At 33.4% G+C, this 20658-nt stretch overlaps 2 protein-coding genes across 4 annotated transcripts; one reads left to right on the top strand and one right to left on the bottom strand.

Annotated features, from left to right (window-relative positions):
* Positions 1 to 504: 504 nt before the first annotated feature.
* On the top strand, positions 505 to 4396 carry LOC116144105 (NADH dehydrogenase [ubiquinone] 1 alpha subcomplex subunit 6). The gene is made up of 2 exons (XM_031429559.1): positions 505 to 861; positions 3994 to 4396. The coding sequence occupies exons 1-2, from the start codon at positions 649 to 651 to the stop codon at positions 4177 to 4179; spliced, it is 399 nt and encodes a 132-aa protein (XP_031285419.1). The 5' UTR covers positions 505 to 648; the 3' UTR covers positions 4180 to 4396.
* A 5729-nt stretch (positions 4397 to 10125) lies between these two features.
* LOC116144120 (transcription factor TGA2-like) lies at positions 10126 to 19407 on the bottom strand. 3 transcript variants are annotated; one of them, XM_031429583.1, is made up of 12 exons: positions 19204 to 19407; positions 16592 to 16813; positions 14847 to 14950; positions 14482 to 14558; positions 14164 to 14361; positions 13861 to 13935; positions 13712 to 13771; positions 12877 to 12954; positions 12691 to 12742; positions 11910 to 12181; positions 10877 to 11125; positions 10126 to 10583 (listed from the first exon to the last, which is right to left on the bottom strand). In XM_031429583.1, exons 2-12 carry the CDS (start codon positions 16687 to 16689, stop codon positions 10437 to 10439), a joined length of 1410 nt encoding a protein of 469 aa, XP_031285443.1. In that variant the 5' UTR covers positions 16690 to 16813; positions 19204 to 19407; the 3' UTR covers positions 10126 to 10436. The 3 variants fall into 3 exon arrangements, with proteins under 3 accessions (XP_031285443.1, XP_031285444.1, XP_031285445.1); XM_031429584.1 differs by having other exon boundaries at positions 16592 to 16774; XM_031429585.1 differs by having other exon boundaries at positions 16592 to 16752.
* Positions 19408 to 20658: the final 1251 nt, after the last annotated feature.

Here is a 20658-nt window from a genome sequence, read left to right as displayed (position 1 = left end):
TTAGCCAATCAATAGTAATTGCTCAATCAAGTAATAAGAAAATAAAAAATAAAATGGATAATTTTCAGTAAATCACATTTTATTTTATAAGATATGAATAAATGATTATTAGTTGACATTATAAGAAGAGTAATGTTTTAATTAAAATCTTTTCTTATAAACTTTATCTTACAATTTTAACATGACAGTTTGTAATTAATTAATCGCAATTTATTAGGTAAAATTCATTACGAACTAATCAATTGTACATTGTCATATCGAAATTATCCAATATTTTTCTTACAAGAATTGATAAGAAAATATCATTTTATCTAATTGAATTCCCTATCACTGTTCTATTATTATGGTTTTGAACATTAAAATTGTATAAAAAAATGGGGAACCTTTTTTAAGTTAATTAGTGACTTGAATTTTCGGTACTAATAATTTTTAAAACCAATAAAATTAAATGTCAATGAAATTATCAAATTACCTAGCCAACATCTCGCCCCAAACGACGCCGTTCTACTCGTGCTCCCCACACGACACTTGAAACTTTTCATTTTTCCATTTTGCCATCTCGTATCACAATAACAGCCTCTCTCAATCCAGAATCCAAAACACAGAGTGGGTCAATAACTCAGTGAGTTGAGTAGAGTTGAACTCGAAATGGCGTTCGCAGCCAGAGCAGTGAAGGTGCCACCAAACTCAGCGAGCCTGGAGGAAGCTCGTAGCCGCGTGTTTGACTTCTTCAGGACGGCGTGCAGATCAATACCTTCAATAATAGAAATCTATAATCTCGACGAAGTCGTTACCAAGTCGCAGCTCCGCTCCACCATAGCCTCTGAGATCCGCAAGAACGCGCACATCACAAACCCTAAGGTTTTTAATTATTTGAATTCTATTTGCTTTATTTTATTAAAATGTTATGGCTTGTAAATATTAGTGATATTCTTCTTAATTTAATTAGGAGTAAAATGAGAGAAAAGCAAAAAATAAAAATAAAATTGAAAACTTTATGCTTGTGTTGAGTTAAATTCGAATTAGGTAATTTTGTATTGAATCGATTGATTTGGAAACATAGGGTTCTTGTATAACATTAGTCAAGTGAGGTTTCTCAATTATTGGCTCTTTATTTTGGACTTCATGAAGGTTATTTTGTAGGCTCTTAGAAACAAGAGAATTTTCTTTTGGTTGTCTGTTTGTTTTTCGATTTCCATTCTCTACTTTACTTTTAAATGTGCAATACTTGTTCAGTTACCAGCTTCGTTTTCTATAAAAGAAAACATAAACAGTGAAAACATACAAATGGTGAAAAGACAATGATGTTTTCTGTGTTTTCATTCTCTACTTTTTACTGTGTTTCATATTTATCATAGAAATATAATAACAAATGTGTTTTCATCGTCAGATATTGTTTTGAAAAAAAATGATAATTTTACCTATAAAAAAAAATCAAACTTCTGATTTCCTTTTTTGAAAACACTCGAGCTTCCCAGTAATTACTTTCAGCAGGATGATTATTTTGACTTAAAGATAAAAGTTCTCCACTCCTGGAGAATTCTATATTTTGATTGGAGTAGCAGGGAGGTTTCGAATATAGTTTATTTCAATCATTATTTTCTTGGGGTTCTCGAGTTTGTAGCTTGTCAAGCTTTGTTTCATCCTGTTCATTCACAAGATTGCTATAGGTGTAAAGTAGATTTTGGTCTGATTTCCAGTTTTAGTATTAGTCTTGGTGTTGCAAATATCTGGATGCAGTTCCCTAATTTGCCTTCTAGGTGTCCTGATTTATCACGTTAGGCCTGGTGCAGCTGTTTATTTTGAATGCTTTGGAGAAAGCTTATGTTACCTGTGGAGAAATATTTTTCTTGTCTTTCATAATGAGATGTACAATGAATTTATAGCAAAAACAAAAAACTAATCTAGGAAGTAAATTGTTACATTCCTATTATAATTCTATTTCTTATTCCTATTATAATTCTATTTCTTATATTACAATGAGAATAATTCTATTTCCTATATTACAAAGAGAATAATTCTATTTCCTATTTTATATTTCAACACTCCCCCTCAAGCTCGAGCATATAAGTCATATGCACCAAGCTTGTTACAAATAAAGTCAACACGAGAACCTTTGAGAGACTTAGTGAGGATGTCTGCTAACTGGTCGTTGGAACTGACATAACTAGTTGCGATACACCCTGATAAAACTTCCTCTCGAACAAAGTGACAATCAATTTCTATGTGTTTAGTCCTCTCATGAAACACTGGATTTGAAGCAATATGAAGGGCAGCCTGATTATCACAGAGTAACTTCATTTGTGATACTTCGACAAATCTCAACTCTTGAATTAGTTGTTTTAACCAAACCAGCTCACAAGTGGCTAAGGCCATTGCACNTAGAGTTAGGGTTTTTTTTTTTCATTTGAAAAAGTGAACCGGTTTACCTGGCAGGCTGGTTGGACCAGGTGGGTGGCACTGTTCATTCGGTTCAATGGCGGGTTAACACGGTTTTTTTATTATAACCAGGTTTTATATTGGCTCGGACCGGACATGAGACCGGATCCCGGTTGAACCGGCCGGTCCGGTCCAGGTTTTAAAACAGAGGTGTAAAGTAGATTTTGGTCTGATTTCCAGTTTTAGTATTAGTCTTAGGGTTGCAAATATCTGGATGCAGTTCCCTAATTTGCCTTCTAGGTGTCCTGATTTATCACGTTAGGCCTGTTGCAGCTGTTTATTTTGAATGCTTTGGAGAAAGCTTATGTTACCTTTCAGGGTTATGGTGAAACTCAAATTGATTTTAATCCTTATCTTTTCATGTTAAACATTTTTCTCATTGTGGTCGACAGTTCAGTAATTTATGGTTTGGTGTTTTTCAGAGTATTAGTTAAATATTTAGGGTGTGTCTTGGTTATCATTCATGGAATCATGGTGATGGATTGGCTTTGTAATAGTAGATAAAGAATACTGTCTGATGGATCTCTTTGCTTTTTCTGATCGCAGTTCTGTCGTTGTTCATTTCCTAATTCATGTAGAACATAGTAGAGTCGAATCTCTTTGTGTGGCTTCTTCACATTATTGGCCATTGGAGAAACTGATAGTAAATACTCATTGCCATACCTTAATGTGTTTCATTCATAATATTTGATTTCAGCTACTAATATAGCAGTTGATACCTTGAGCTGATTTCTAAAATTGCTGATGTGATAATACTGGTGTGCCCTAGGCCATGCATCTAACTTGAAGGTACTTAACTAATATTAATAATGATAAAGGATGAATCTAACTTGAGAATATAGTACAAACCAGATGGGGAGCATTTTTTTTGGGAGCTAATTTCTTGAGGACTGCTATGAGGTATACAAAGATCCCCACTAAGAATAATGAACTTACATGCCCAGTTGCATAGATTGCTGAAATCACATGGCAATATCTTTGCTGCTCTAGTTCCTGTGATTTAGAAAGATCTTTTGCTTTAGTTCGGTGATTTGGAAGATTTTCTGCTGCTCTAGTTTTTCTTTCTTCTTTGTTATGTAGCCTGGAAGTTGAATCTGGCATGTCTGATTAGTAGTTTATTCTTTTTAGTCCTTCAAATTGCAACTATTTTGAGTTAGCAATGCCATAGCAGCCTGAATTCCTGAATAATGTATAAAAGCTTCCACAAAGAAAACACAAAATGTAAGAAAAGGAAAAAGGAACATAGTTTGTTGGTTTTGTTAGACTGACCACATCATGTACTTCTTAGTCTGGATATCCGAATCTTTATTAATACTTATAGAGAAGATTATTTGTTGGTAATGCACTTTCAATGATGCCATTTTTATGTTCTTGCAAGTTAAATTACCCATTTTCTCATCCTAGATATTATTCTGTTAAACTTCAAAAGGCATAGAATTGCTTGAAGAAAAAAGACCATGGTTGTATACTACTGTGATAGTTTACTTTAAATAAAATGAATATACTTGGCTGCAAAATAGTTTCTTCATCTTCCTGATCCTAGTAAATCTGCAGGTGATTGATATGCTTCTTTTCAAAGGAACAGAAGAGCTGAATAACATTTTGGAGCATGCTAAGCAGCGGCATCACATGATTGGTCAATATGTAGTGGGTCGTGAAGGGCTTGTGCATGATAGGGATCCTAAGGATGAGGGCATTTCCAGTTTTCTCAAGAACTTCTATAACAGCAATTACTTTTGAACCTTCATTGACCAACCCGCTTTTGGGTATAGACCTCCCAAATAATAACGAACTTAGCATTGTTTGTATATCTTCTTGTTGGATGGAATTCCTTTTATCTTTTTTTCCTATTTTGGGTCACAGTGTTGAAACCAGATGACTATATTTTATTTTGATGTAATACATTTTGTTATCATAAATCGAAGCACTGTTAATGCTGCTGCTTGTTGTTGTGTCACATTATTGTTTTGCACTTTCTGAGATTCAGATGAGCCATTGCTCTTGATGGATCAGAGGGTTGTTAAGTGTGCTACTAAAGTAAAGTCAGCCTGGGAAACATTTTCGTTGTTGTGGAAAGTATAGTTCAATATTTTGGCGGTGGAAATGAAGTGTAAGATATCAGAGGTGTATATATATATATATAAATTTCTTTCTGATTAAAAATGTCAAATTAAAACAGTCCTAATATAAATTAGTTGAAAGTTGAAACTCTTCAAACAGAGAAGGGAAGATAAATACATGCATAAATAGTCAAAATTAATTAGAAAAAGAAAAGATGTATACTAAAGCATATGTAAATATTATTAATAAACTAAACTAAGAAATAACATTATACTTGCATAAATATAAGATCAAATTTAAGCTTCTAAGTGGACAATTAAAAAAAAAAAAAAAAAAAATTCATGTACTAAATGATATACTTTTACACGACAAGGATAAATATTATAAAAATATTTTTTTATATATTCATTATTTTATTTTTTTTAATTGAATGTTCTCTTAGTTGTTTTTCAATCTTCATGAATATTTATTGCCAACAATTAGAATAAATTATTCTAAGGTTTCTTTTACTGTTGAAGACGAGAATATAATTAACTACCTTGGGTTAGTCTGAATGTAAAATAACAAAAAGAGATTTAATGAACTCTTTCCTCAGAATAATTTATTCTAATTTTTGGAAATAAATATTCATGAAGATTGAAAAAAAAAAAATGAGGATACAATTGATTCAAATTGAACAATTTTTTAAAATTAAGACAGTTTTGGAATAAAATGAGATTTTAAATTTTTTAAAGAGTACTTAGAATAAGAGCTATTAAAAGAAAAAAGTGAATATATATATAATCCTTGTTCAGCTCTGTTAATGAATTTGTAATGATAAAACATGCATTTATATTATAGTTAATAAAAATCCAATTCATCAATTTTTAAATAGTGAGTGTACTTAGTCGAAGTATGAAGAGTATATTTAGGGTTTTGTGTATATAAATCCCATTTACAGAAAAAAAATGACCAAATTAAATTAATAAGATTTAAAAAAGAAAAAGGGTATCATTTGTTGTCGGAGGGAAATGGATTGATTAGATATAAAAGTACGAATTTTGCACTCAAAATTAAATGTCATCTAGCAATGATTATGACACTAACCAAATTACCCTAGACTTTAAGGCTCTAAGAAGCCTATATATTTGGACTTCCACCTTAAGTCATACATATAATATATAAAGATATTTAATAATAATTAATAGTGTATATCAAAGTTGGAAAAATTCCAAAATAAAATAAAATAAATCTAACCCTCCGCTTTGTTTCCCTACTTTTTCACTATCCTATCATATTATCCTATTCAATCTTATCCAAATACACATTTATTTTAATATTCTCAATTCTCTTTAAAATTCAATTCCATTATATTCAACTCAAAACATTAACAATTACTTTTCTCAATAAAAGTTTTAAAATTAACAAAAACACTTCCACCCACTCAAGCCACTATCACCTGCCAGCAATCGCCGCCGCCACTACCACCACCGTCTGTGATGCTATAACGACACACGACCGAGGAGATTTGACCGGTCGTGCGCCAATCTATCTTTTTTCGACTAGATCCATCAACAACGACTAGATCTGTGGTCGTAGATATGACCGTTTTCAGTCAGATCCATGGTACATCTAGCCGAAAAATGTCTGATCGGCGCACGACCGACCAGTTCCAGCTGGTCGTGCGCCATTCCGACAGATTCCGACCACCTTCTGACGATGGTGGCTGGCTGTCGGCAATATGTGAGTGCGTGAGTAGAAGTGTTTTTGTCAATTTATAAACTTTTATTGTGAGGTGGTGTTTAATTAAATTAACAAACTTAGGGAGTTGAAATAATCTAAATATTTTCATAAAATGCTATTAAAAAATATACCGAAAAATCTCATAATTTTATCCAAATTTCCAAAAATGTTATTTTCCAAAAATGCTATTCTAAAAACCTTACCAAAAGTATCCTGAAAAAGCTCTCCATTTGTGGAGAGAAGTTTTTGATGTTAAAAGCTTATTGAAAGTCTTTGATAAGGAATTTTGATAATCATATGGGAGTGTTTAACAATTTCCAAAATCATTAGAACCCTTCAGATTTATCAATCTCCCAAGATTATTGATCTTTCAATGGACAAACGAAATTGATTCTATTCTAACACATGTACTAGAAGATATACATGATTTTTATTAATAATCAAGACAAAATTAACAAGTTTGTTTTTCACGTTTGATATTTGATATTCATAAATATTTATCACTATTTTAGCATGATGTATCCCTTTGCTGTGCGGAAATTCCAAGGCAGAACCACCATTAAAACCACCACAAGACAGACCGTCAAACACCATCTTACCACCAACCCTCATGACTGTCTACTCGCTAATGCCTTGGGACGTTTTCAGGCGTCAACAATCCATAAATATGATGAAGGCGTCGTCTTGATAATAACATTTCAAAACATGAAAATTGAGCACGCAATTTTTAAGATTTGATTTAAATTTGAAAGTTTTGTTAGTTATTGATTTTTATGTAAGTATTTAAAACATTATGAACATTTTTGACACTCTTAATTACATTTCAAATTATTAAAACAATAATTAAAATTACATATATATTTTTCTTTCCAAATAACGAAAACAAAGATAAAAAAAACTTTAAAATGATAATAAAAAATGACAAGTAAATTACTGACCAAATAATGTAACAAAATTACATTGAATAATGTTAATTTAACACATTTATAAAATAATTTAATATTGAAATATTTAGCTAATCCAATCCCTTATGTTTTACGGGCATTGCATAAACAAAAATTATTATCAAAATTCAAAACTTCATCTTAATCATATTCTACCGAACCATGCATAAACTATCAAGAGAGAAATTAATTGATAAATCTTAAGCCTCTTTCCAATTTTATTTTAAATTATTAAATATCTCGTTATGAAGAGGATTTTTTTTTTATATACTTTCAGAGGAGGATTTTTTATAATCTCATAAGATTTTTTGATAATTATAAGGGAGTGTTTTAAAGTTTTGAAAAATCATTAGGACACTTAAAACTTATCGATCTCTCAAGATTATCGATCTCTTAAGTGATTGATAAAATTAATTTTAAATCATGATAAGCTTTTTTTTTTTTTGGGGGGATGAAGATACATAATTTTTATTAATTTGGAGAAAAGTAGCAAGTCTTAATATTTGATATTCACAATTATCTATTGCTATTTTAGCATGATGTTGAAGTATACAAAGACATAATATTTTCTTCAAACATTGGCCCCTAAATATACTATCTTAGCCACAGTTTTGAACCCCCATATATGAAATTACAAACTTAAGAAAGCGGAATAATGCTAAATATACAAACAAATCTTACAAAGATTTATGTGCAAACTGATGTGGCAAAAAATAAATGAAATGGTGAATATGATGAGGTTGAATTTCTTATATTTACTCTTTCACTCATTTTCTATCATATCAATTTGTACACAAATCTTTGTAAGATTTGTTTGTACACTTAATATTATTGGCAGAGATTATACATGTTGGACTTTTAATTTTATGTCTTAAACCCTAAGTCCAGATAAGGCACTTGGCAATGACTAGGGATGGGCACAGGCCGGGGTGGGTCTGGGGACCTCTATCTCCGGCCTCAGCCCGAAAGCCCAAGGGGATTCCTCGATCCCGGCCTGAAGCTCGTTCGAAAAATCCCTGAAAAAAGCCTGTTCCCCAAACGGGGAATTCCGAGATTCCTTGAATTCCTTGCTTGGGGGTTTTTTGTATTTTTGTATCCTTAGTTTTATTATCCTTTTCTCCAAATTATATATAACAATTAAAACAAAAAAATTAAATATATAATATACATATTAAACGTAAATACCATATCATCAAAAAAGAAATTAAATCTATAATGTACATATTAAATATAAAAACCATCATAATAATATACAATGTATAATGTATAATGTCAAATGTATATCATATATAATGTATAATGTATAATGTTAAATATATACCATATATAATGTCGAATGTATAACTTTTGTTTCATAGCATTATATATATATCAATGTTTTAAAACCCAACCTGGGGTGAAACCCGACAAATTTTTCGGGTCCCGAGTTGACCTGTTTAACCAGTTTGACCAGCGATAAAAAATTTTAAAACTCAACAAATACACCCCTAAAAATTACTTTCAAGTCCCTACATGTTTGAACTTTCTCAAACACAACCCAACTGAAAATCGACCGACGACTGATCGGCAGCAGCGACTCCCCAGATGCAACCCTAATCTTCCCCTGAGCCCATTTCCATTAAAATCTACCCAAGATCTGGTCGAAATAGGTTCGATTTCGGCCAGATCTCACCGACGTCGGCGTGGATATTCCAGGCCAGATCTCATCCACGCCGGCGCCTACAAACCTCCCCATCACCCAGGAATTACTCCCTTATTCCTCCCGACCAAAACCCACTTCACCCCACCCCCGTTAGCCTAGCCAATCGCCGGAAAAATCTCATTGTTGCCGCTGCCAAGTTTCTTCGATTTCTGATCGATTTACTCACCAGAAATCAACGACGCCACCACCATTGTATTCACCGGACCTTAGTCTTCAAAAGCCCTAACCCTCCGGCCGTCGATTGTTCACCGATCATCCTCCCAAATCTTAGGGTTTGGGGGTGAATCAAAAAAGTTAAACCCGACCCGTTGAAGCTGTCGGGTCCCGGTTCAACCGGCTGGGCCGGGCCGAGTTTTAAAACAATGATATATATATATATATATATTACAAATATTTATAATGATTTATTATATTTAATCTAGTTTTATTTATTACCTATTTGTATATAGTTTCATAAAATACTTACACAATTATAATTTGTCATTGTATAATGTATAATTTATTTTCAATTATTAAAATTATTATAGGTATATATGATTTATTTTCAATTATTAAAATTAATATTGATATATATATATAATATACGGGCCGAGGCAAAACCTATCCCGGCCCGTCCCCGAATTTCAGGGCTAATCTTGGGTCTGATCCCAACCCAAAGCCCAAATAATTCGGGAAAAATCTACCTCGTTCGGGGCGGGGCGGGGCTTTGTGCCCATCCCTAGCAATGACTGCTTAATTCACCTGCTAGAGTTATATAACTACTACAGTTCTTAGGATATAAATGTCAATAATTTTTTAATAAGTTTTTTTCTTTTTCTATCTTTACAATCTGGCATAAGCAAAAATATATTTTAAAATGGGGAATAAAAAAAAAAAGGGGGGGGCTAAAAGTCACTTTCTCTTTTTATAACATAAAAGCCCAAGTTCGACAATTGAAACCCCATCGACCCTGTAAGTGTCTATGAGAGAACTCAAACCCTAAGCTTTATGGAAACAAACTACAAACCTGACCCTCCAAGGATATCATCCCTACTTATTTTGAGTCAGTCCCATCATTGCTTACTTTTTGGAGCCTAACGAAGGCATAAATGTCAAGAAGAAAGCAATTAGTGTAAAAAGAAAAGGGGCAAATTTTGGTCTATACACACAAGCTTTGGCTGCCAAGAAAATACATGGTAGTTTCTTCCTCAAGAAAACACAGAATAAACGAAAATTAATGAAAGCCAGAACAACCACAACAAATGTGAACAAGAAAACTAAGCTTCTCCAATCATTTAAATTCATTTCAGAAAATGTTAGTTACAATGAGAACAGATGCTAGAATAACACTTACTAAGAGTGCTGATTATATCAAAAACAATAAACAGAAATACATACTCACTTCACACAAGTTCTATCATCAGTCTCGACGAACATACAAAGACTAATACACATATTAAACATCAAATCTAGAACACAAGAAAATCTAGACAAAGAAGAAAAAACTTTTGAAAAGACCAAAGAACAAGCATCTTTGTCAGGATTATCATTCAGATTTTCATGCACTGCCCATAAATTACATTGTGTCTTCACTCTCTTGGGCGGGCAAGCCAGAGGGAACTAAGAGCACGAAGTCGAGAGAAATAATCATGTATTGCCAGTAGGGCACGAGCTGACTGGCGCGTTGTTAATATTCGATGCATTTGTTGTAATGTTTGCTGCCGTAAATTGTCAGCCTGGTATTACAATCCCACAAAAAGTATTACAGCACGGTATTTACTACAAAGAAGCACAACGAGTAATGCCTAAAGACCACCCAAAAACAAAAGAAAAGCACCATCTGTAACAATAATATACTTCTACTGTTTCAAAATGTCAGTAATTTCAGAGTCCATATCATGTAATGAATACAAAATTGAATTAGGAACTTCAATTTAGAATTTAAAAAAAAATATATTCACGGTTCTCAAGCAATCTTCCTAAGGTATGAAGTTTTATAAAATGGGCAGAGAAAATAATAGAAAATTACCTGACGAATGAACCCCTCCAAAGTCCCTAGCTTTCCCATGGCCATGGCCATTTGCCCCATGTAGTTTGCCACATTCCCAGATGAACCTGAGGAACCAAGAGATCCACTGGAAAGTGTCTCAGCGAGGGACTGTTGCAATGCCTCCATCCCTTGAGACAATGCATCCTCTGCCTGCTGGGAGGATTGCTGCAAGTTCCCAATGCCGACAAGCTGCTGCTCTGTTAAAGGCTCCAATTGATTCACAAGAAGCTGCCAACATGTACGTTTACTAGAAGGACAAAAAGCTTGAAAGACAGTAAATACATTTAAATGCTAAGTCTATAATCAGAACATATCAACCCACCAAAACTACAAGCAGAATAAAATTACATATATTTGACAATAAAAATGCACAAGCGCCCAACTCCATTCTATTTCATTACCAAACTCAAAAGTGTGGGTTGTGTGGATATACATAGATTATCATCACTAAACTATTCCACAGTAAACATATAGCATGGAGGATTCTATTCCACATACATTTATCATTGATCAGACCCTTTCTATGCTTATAAACAAGGCACTGTCTTTCAGACTCCCCCTCTCACTCACATGCATGAAGGCAAAAGTGCCCAACTCCATTCTACACCTATTCTCACTCACATTCCATTGTTACTTACACATTTGAGAAACTGAGTCTTCTCCATAATTAAAATCCATTAACTTCAAAAGAAAAAAAAACCTCCAACCTGAACTACATGATTTAATAATTGATGGGATCATGATGTGGCTTATGACAGACGCCTATGACCCAACCCAACAAAAGATTGCTGATTAGTTGTTACAATAAACTTGAACATAATAAAAGGTACTGCATCACATTGATTACATCAGTGGAATACCAATAAAATAAGAGGGTAAGGAAAGAAAAAATTACCATTGCCAGTTTGGATGAGATTACAATTTTAATTCATTAGCAATTTCTTCCTTTTAAATCAAAATTTTCAGAATAATCTAGACAACAGACAATATTTTAAGATCACAATGACCTCACCTTGAGAAGCTCAGACGAACGGAAACCACCGAGCCACAAGAAACACCTCTCAGCGGGTGTTTTCCACATGCCCGATAACAAATGGAAAACATCAGCTTTGGCAGCATTGGACTTCAGCCTAAAAATTTCATCATAGTGAGCCATTATACCATCAACGATAATACGTAGTTCCGTGTCACTTGCATGAGAATTAACTGCTGATCTAAGCTCATTGATTTGTTTGTTATGCTCTTCAAGCCATCGTGCATATTCTACATCAAATGCCATGGCCCCTGAAAGGTACAATGAGCAAGACAGTTGATGTATGAGATGAAATTCATTCAAATAATATAGCTGATTGAAAAATTATTTCCTCAAAATTTCTCTCTTTCATAATGAGAACTCTTTTCTTTTCGTATTTTGGTATAAGAAGAAACCTAAAATTCTCTTGGGCACAAGCATACATAAAACAGCATATAATCTTGTACAACCACCCTATAAGGGTGTATATCCTGGATCCCATCAGCAAAAGCATACCAATGAAGAGAACATGGACACATAGAAGGTAAATTGGAGGCCAAAAATAGTCAATGAATTTGAAGAGAACCCAATTTAGTTCAAATATTAAACTCGTAGAACATGAATCATACTGCACAGACTGGAGAAATGTACTATCTGTAGCATTTTTAAAATGTCAAATCTATTTATGTTTGGTCTCTTCTAATTATCAGAATTAGAGAAGTTTGGAATAGTATATTATGAGGAGACATTCGCTGCTTCAGATAGAAGAAAGAAGGTATACCATTTCCACTCATCGAATGAGCTTGATCTCCTGAGCTTGATATGAAGATTCCCTAAATAAGAGACACAAAAGGAGAGAAGTTAATAATATGAGCCTGCAACCCATAAATAGGATGATCTTAGTACATATTAAATTGCAAAACAAAATGCATTAAGCAGCAAGCTAATGAAGAAAGCCAAATGCAACCTGCTGCCGTGCTCGTTGAAGCTCCTGCTCAAGTTGGGTCAGCTTCAAACGGCTACTTTCCAACTGTTGGACATATGCCTACAGGCAAAACAAACCGAGTCAATGAAGAGAACATAAAAAGTCAGTTATGCGCAATAAGACATGCTTCATGGCCAAGCAGCAAGTGAATGTAATCATTTGCAGCATAAAGTACAAAAGTAACACATGCATACTAAAAATGACTCATTAGTGAATATGCATGTGAATGTTCTTGAAAAAGGTGGTAGAATTACCAAACATTTGTTAGAAGGAAGCAAAGAAATACGAGACCCAGGAAATTTTTTTTCAAACCTCTCATAACAACAGAATAATTAGTAGAAACAGCCAGCAAGAAATTCATTAAATGTTTCCGCATTGAAGCCTTATTTACATGGCCATCAGGCGATCAGCGTGTTCACCCAGAAACAGAAATTACACGCAAAATAAGATCAGTAAGCTTCACGATCACAGAGAAAAGAACCATAAAGCCACCTAGGTAAGAACCATACATCTCCTTCCAACAAGTGTAAAGAGTTACTTGTGTAATCTAAAGAAAACAACAAATACAACCAACACCAAGTCATTCTCTCAATGGGGGCCTGGCCAATACTGTCATTAAATATGTCCTCCAAAGTTTACCAATCAAACTAATTCTACAAAGTACATAAAACATGCTGAACCTCACCTTGTTAGATCCTAAAATGCCAACTACTGATCATATTGCTCTCACAAGTTATCTTATTGAAAAGTTTAATATTTAAGAAAGATGAGGGATAATTTTATAATTAAAAATATTCCACAAAAGCACAATACATACTTTCTTCCTCAATCGGCTTTTTCTTGCAGCCTCACGATTTTGAGCAAGCCTACGAAGAGTCTGCATAGAAGAATCAGCCAAAAGACCATGATCAAACAGTACCTTAAAAAGTTCACATATAATCTACACAAGCTAGATAATCATATCACCTTCTGATCCATTTTGTCTTTTGATCTGTCACTAGAATCAGAGGCCACGAGAGCTGTAGATAGACCTCTATCAAACTGCAGAAGTAGCAAGCTGATATGTAAGATGGACAGTAATATCATTTAACATCAACATTTCTAAGGAGTAAGAAAAAAATGTCCCTGTTTGAATGAAAAGGATGGAGTCTTAAATCACAAACTTAAGAGTTGTGCACAACAATAATTGTAAATGGCATGGTTAAGCAAAACTTACGAAACACTGATTTAAGAAATAGCATGTCAATGATAGCTAAAAAGGCACATTACCATTTGATTTTTTTCATCTGTGTCTGCATCAGTCGAGATATCAGTCCTGGGACTAGCATCAGCCATATTAGATTCTCCCCAGTTTTCTGTATTACCACTAGAAATAGAAACCAGATTCAATTGTTGACCCTTTTCCAACAGCAGCCTCTGGTTCTCCACTTGGATGGTAGACGGATTTATGTTAAATGAAGTTGGTGTCTATGTTGATTCCAAAAAAATTAAAAAAGGATATATAGAAGCAGTTAGTGCAAGACAGCCATAGATCAAATGAACTTCAAGCATAAAAGTCCATTGATAAAAAGAAAACATGGAATTCACCTTATCAAAAGTGCCAATTTGGAGGGGATTGGAAACAACTGCTTGGTCGCCTGCTTTGGTTGAATTAATCACAGTGTCTACATGACACATCATATAAATTTTTCTCAGAAATAGAGACAAAGAAATTAGCTTTATCATACAAATATTTCTCAAAAATGAAACTGAATTCTTATTTGGTAAATTCCTATCCAATAATCCCAATACTTAATGGTCAGCAAAAATATTCAGATAAAATGTGTGACCTCACAAAAGCACCAGCTAGATTTCAAAGGATGCCTAATATTATAATCTCTCAAACAAAATAATACAAGATGCAAAATCTTGCTTGCTCTAGAACTGATCTCTAAAACTTGACGGATACTTACTTCCACTTAGGTTGACAGCATCCTCTAAGGGAAATCCGGCAGAATGCTCAAATGCCCCAAAATCACAAACACGATAAGTCTGGATTGTGCTACCCTCTGTACAACTGAAAGCCACACTTCATCAAAAATTTAAGCTATTGCAGTAAAAACAATTTGGCATAGTGTACTCTTTTAAGGCACATATAGCCTTGAAATTAAACCAAATTTCTACTCAACACAAGGAATCATAAAAAAAATATAATACCGTGATAATCAAAATAAGAAAAAGTAGCAAAAGAAAAACATCACACCCATGGAATTTTGATATGAGATTTATGTGAATGTAACAATTGAATGTGTTACCAGAAGCAACAAATTAAGTCCAATATCAGCACCTTAGTGTATTTGCTGAGATTTTTAATGGAATTTCAATCATGGTATAAGATGTAGAAGAACAAGTTTGAAAAACTAAAGACAAACAATCAATTCAATCTGATTATCTATTCACACCGTTAAAAGTGTTGGCACAGAAACCTAACACACTAGAGTTTGTGAAAGTTATAATTATACTTTCCAATGCAGAAAAGATTTATATAGTATCATTTTGCAACACAAATGCACATTGCATATTAAATATATAGAAGTCTAAAACGAATGCCAGTCACTATATATGTTTCTGGAATATGGAAAACTTCATTCAAATGCTTCAAGATATTTATTGTGATATTTTACATTGCTAAAATGTATCCAGATAATCCCCAAGATTGTCAATAAAATTCCAATATTTTACCTATAAACACTGAATTGCACATGAGCACCAGCCAGAATTCAATGTAAGTTGGTCAGTCAGATGAGAGCTACATGATTTCTGGAAACTAGATATATTTAACATCACATAAAGTATTCATCAAAATAGACAGACCCTTGCAGTTTGGGCAAGATAACAACAGTATACTCTAGCCAAACCACATAAATGACTGTTTCACTATTGAATGCATATAGTATTATAAAATAAAATTTGAAATCAAACTGCTCTCAGCCTAGGCAAATTAAGAGCAAGCCTTAAACTCCATGATTAAAACTTTCAAATGTCTTTCCTTTTTTGTTTTACAAAATGTTCATGATTCAATATTCACAAATAAATAAAATTCCCGATCATCATAGCATACTAGTAAACAAGTATGTCTATTTAATTGCAACAAAAATCTTTTATCTGAGCTTTAGCATGAAATAAATAACCCTATGATTAAAGAGAAAAGACCATCAACTATTTGTGAGGAAAAAGAAAATTGTTTTTGTATCCATTTGGGGCCCCTATCTCAAAGAATTTCTAAGACAAATCATTTTTCTTTATTCATCTAAATTGGGAAAGGGTTTTGGGTTAAATTTGTGTGTTTTACATTCAGTTTTTGTCGCAGGAGCAGGAATAATATAAGCTATTTTTGTTTTCAGTACACATATAGTTAGAGATCCTCTCCAATTGTTTCAGTACAGTTACAAATATATCTACCTGGGATGATGCTGTTTCTCTTGCGGAAACCTTCCACACTCTTAATCTTCTTTTCTTTTGTCTCATCTCTATTAATATACTTATTCTCAGTTTTCTATCACAGAAGTTAATTTTTTAAGCTACATTATAACATACTGCAACAGAAAATACAATCGCAGAAGCAAAAGATACCACAAAACACAAACTTCGAAGGAGAAAACAGAAAAACATAATATGCACAAAAAAATGAAATGGGGAGAGACTGAGGAAAGTTTACAGTGTGTTGGAAATGGGCAACTGAGAGTCAAAGCTCGGCATTCCGTTTGCTGCTTCTTTCTCATCTTCAGCTCCAGGCCTCACTGTCCTACTCCCCATGCATCACCATCGCCATCACCTCCTTATTCTCCCTCAAACAAATTAGAATTCCCAACCCTTACCCTAAGAAAACCAAAAATGCAAACTAAAGATCCAACGTTCTTAGGAAATTCCTTTCCACTGGCTAAAACAACAAGAGAGAAGTAAAGAGAAAGGTAGAAAATATCAATGATCTCATGTATAAGAACAATACTACTCTAAAACAACCATAAGATATAGTCCACCAAGAGCAGCAAGCTCCCAACAGTCCATCATCCAGAAGAAGAAAACAGTAGTCAGAGGCACAATGAGGAAGTACTGATAAAGTTATCCTAATTGCAGGAAATACTACGAATTGAACCGCAAATGTTGATTAACAGAATATCACTTATTTCCAGTGTCTCCAAGCGATACCCAGAAGCAGAAACCTAGAAAAAGATAAATAAAAAATCAAAATTGCAGAAGCATATAGAATCAAATACCTTATTTTGATTCATATTCTGCCTTAAAAGAACTCAGAGGTTTCAAGACTCAACAACTACTTGGTTCATGGATCACTTAATTACAAGAACAAGCCAACTGGTCCTCACCTCAAATTTGCCAGGAAAACAGGACAACCAAAAAAAAAAAGAAACCATAGTCAAATACGTTTTGACTATTTGTATCATAAGATCAACTAATCAACAGCACCCAGAAGCCCAAGTTAGAAAGATGACAGAATCTTTCAAGAGACTCACCTAGTTTGCATTAGCTCCACACGTAATAAATTCAAAGTCAAAATTTTAAAATATCATTGACTTCAACTATGTTCTGGCTGAAAGTAAAGCCCAAATTTTGTCATAAATCTAAATCTCTTCTGCAGGAAAAATCTGAGATATTCCAAAGGAGGTTTCTGACAGATTTCAGGAAAGATCTCTCAAAAGATTGAAAATTTAAAGAGGTTTTTAACTGAGTAAGAAATCACCGTGGTTCATTTATGTTTAATAAGAAGAAAATAGAACTTAAGCCAGGGAATTTTCTCAGATAGATGCTGATGGGGAAGCTTCGAAGGATTAAACTTGACGTGTAGTAAACAAATTATTACTAAAGTTATACAGAGGCCCAATTCAAAGAAAATAGAACTTATCCTACAGTATGGGAACTTTCTAAGATAGAACTCGATTTAACTAGAAGCCATAACTTACAATTAAAATCATCAAAACCATTGGTAGGGCAAGTTTAAAAAAAGTCATCCATTCTAAGATGTGTAGTACACATCTGCAGTAATCCAGAAACACCCAATGGACAAAATATAAGAGAAGGGCAATTAGAGAAGCCTTACTATAGAACTGACACATTCCAAGACTTGTATAGACGATTTGACACCAGCCAACAAATACCTAAAGTCAAACTCATTATAGCAGTCACAATAACCTTAGATACCTACTTAACCTATTATAAAACTCTCATCTATACCCAGAAGCAAAATAAAGGAAAAAATCTATAGAAACCCAGAACACTTAAGCTTTAAAAGATGAACATACTTAAAACTGCACGAAAGATTTGAACCAACCTCAAAGTATCCAGAGGACAAAATCTACCAATAAAACACAAGAGAACCTCACTATCTAAACCTACGATAACATTCATTTCGTAAATTTGCAAAAAACAAAAATCCCTACTCAGATTTAACAGCAATCCTATATGATCCATTTGCCAGAATCAACCATGGAACATATTATGAACCCTCTTACAGAAGCTAGTAAATATCAACCACACCTATCCATCCTAACATACAACATTAATTTAATCTAACCCAACAAAACCCAGAAGCCAAAATCCTCAATTAAAATAGTCTCTAAACATAAGCTATTGTTAAAATGTTTGCACAAGTTTAAGAACAACCCAATACTACCAAGGAGCCAGAATCAGCAATAAATCACTTAAACAATAAATACCCTAGACACATAGCTTCTAAACATCAAAGTAACCTATAATGAAAAGGGCAAAAATTTGACCCCAACTAAAAACCAAAAGCAAATAACACAAGACCACTCATTTCACAAACTTTAAAATTAGAATCTAATTTCCCTACTGTGACGCTACATACAACAGCTTTAACTATCAAACTCTTGAATCCTAACATGTAGCACACAAATTTGCACCAACCCTATAATATCCAGACACTATAATCAAACTAAACAACATACAAAACCCTTAGTCAGAGCAACCTTCAAAGATCAAAATCACATATCCTAACAAACAGAAACAAAATTTCACCACAACGAACAATAACCAGAAGCCAATATCAAAGACCCACTTGAACTAAAACACAGTAAATAAATTTGAGCACCAATCAAGCAATACCCAGATGCCAAAATCACCCAAAAACACACAAAAAACAAAAAAAAAATCCAAGCTCACTACAATAAAATTCACTACTTTAAGTTTAAACTCGAACTAAACCCTAAACACTACTCACTTCATCATTTAGCATATGATTAAGTAGAATCACAGCACAGGCACAGCAAAAACACAAGTTTGAACTAAACCCACCTTGGATTTTGGTTCTGGTTGAAGATGATGATGATATTGATGGTGATGGTGATGATGATGATGATGAAATTGATGATGAAAAAATTGTTACTTTACTTATTGTTTTTGTAAAATGGATTAGAGAGAGAGTGACAAGATATTGATCATTCCAATCTCTAGACGTCTTCTTCTGTGTAGAAATCTTCCACTTTCCAAGGACTAATCATTTTTTATTAAACGTTTTTTTAAGTGCTTTGACATGAATTGTTTTGTTTTTTCTGTTTAGTTTTTTTAAAATTGTTTTCTGGGATAAATACTAAAACCCCCCTGTATTTATTGAAATACAAACCCTTTTGTAGTTTCCAAATTTATAAAATTACTTTTATTTAGACTTAAATGGACCATGTTAATATATATTCAAATAAATATAGTTGAGCTTGTAAAGAACAATCTTGTATTAAAATCTCAAACAACATACACTTGAAAACATATTGGAATAATTAGGTTTAAAGCACACAAATTATAAGTAAAACATAACTATAGGTAGAAAGAACAAAAAGAGATTCCCAAGCTTATGATTCAGGGTCCCCCCAAACCCTAATAAGAGTGGCCACTAATAACACATTTGCGCACAATTGGCCCGAACAACTTTGATGATAAAAGAAAAATTACAAGTAAAACATCAAAATTCTCATTAATAAATTTACTAAAACATCATTATTAGCTTCGTTTGTTACGCTATTAGGAATATTATTCCCAATAAAGTTAAATAGTAAAATGTCATTATTCTCAAAATATTATTCTATATTTTTTAATCTCTTTTAAACCCCCCCTAAATTTGTTAATTTAACTAAACACCTCCAAATATTTTTTTTACAAATTGCAAAAACACTACGGCCACCCTCCGGCGGTGGTGGCCTGCTGTCCGTATTTAATGGGTGGGTTGGGGTGTTTTTGTTAACTTTTAATATCTTAGTATAAAGGTGTTTAGTAAATAAACAAACATAGGGGGTATTTTATTAATTTTCAAATCCTACATCGTAATACCCGCTCAATTTAACTTTTTTCAAAATATTATTATAAAAACTATCAGAATAATAAACCAAACGGAGTCTTAATGTATCAAAAAAGTGAAACGGTTTTTAAAATTCAAGTACAAATGTCGTCCTTCATCAAACATTCCAATACCTTGAACCCATTTATGACTAGTCTCGAGTCTGGACAATCATTATTATTAGGGGTGTTCGGTTTCAGATACCCTACATTTTTTTAAGGAACCAAAACCGGAACCAACGGTTCCTTAAAATTTGGAACCGAAATCAGAACCGACGATTCCAGTTCCTAGGTACCTAGAATCGGAACCTGTAACAACGATTCCAGTTCTGATTCTGGGTACCCTATAAAATTTCGATGACCCCCAAAGTTCTTAAAATGGCAAAAAAACCCTTAAAAACTTACAAATACCCCCCATCTGGA

The sequence above is a fragment of the Pistacia vera genome, unplaced genomic scaffold (genome assembly GCF_008641045.1).
Source record: "Pistacia vera cultivar Batoury unplaced genomic scaffold, PisVer_v2 Contig438, whole genome shotgun sequence".
Taxonomy (NCBI): Eukaryota; Viridiplantae; Streptophyta; class Magnoliopsida; order Sapindales; family Anacardiaceae; genus Pistacia; species Pistacia vera.
The sequence above is the reverse complement of the archived record's forward strand: the minus strand, read 5'-3'. Positions and strand labels throughout refer to the sequence as shown.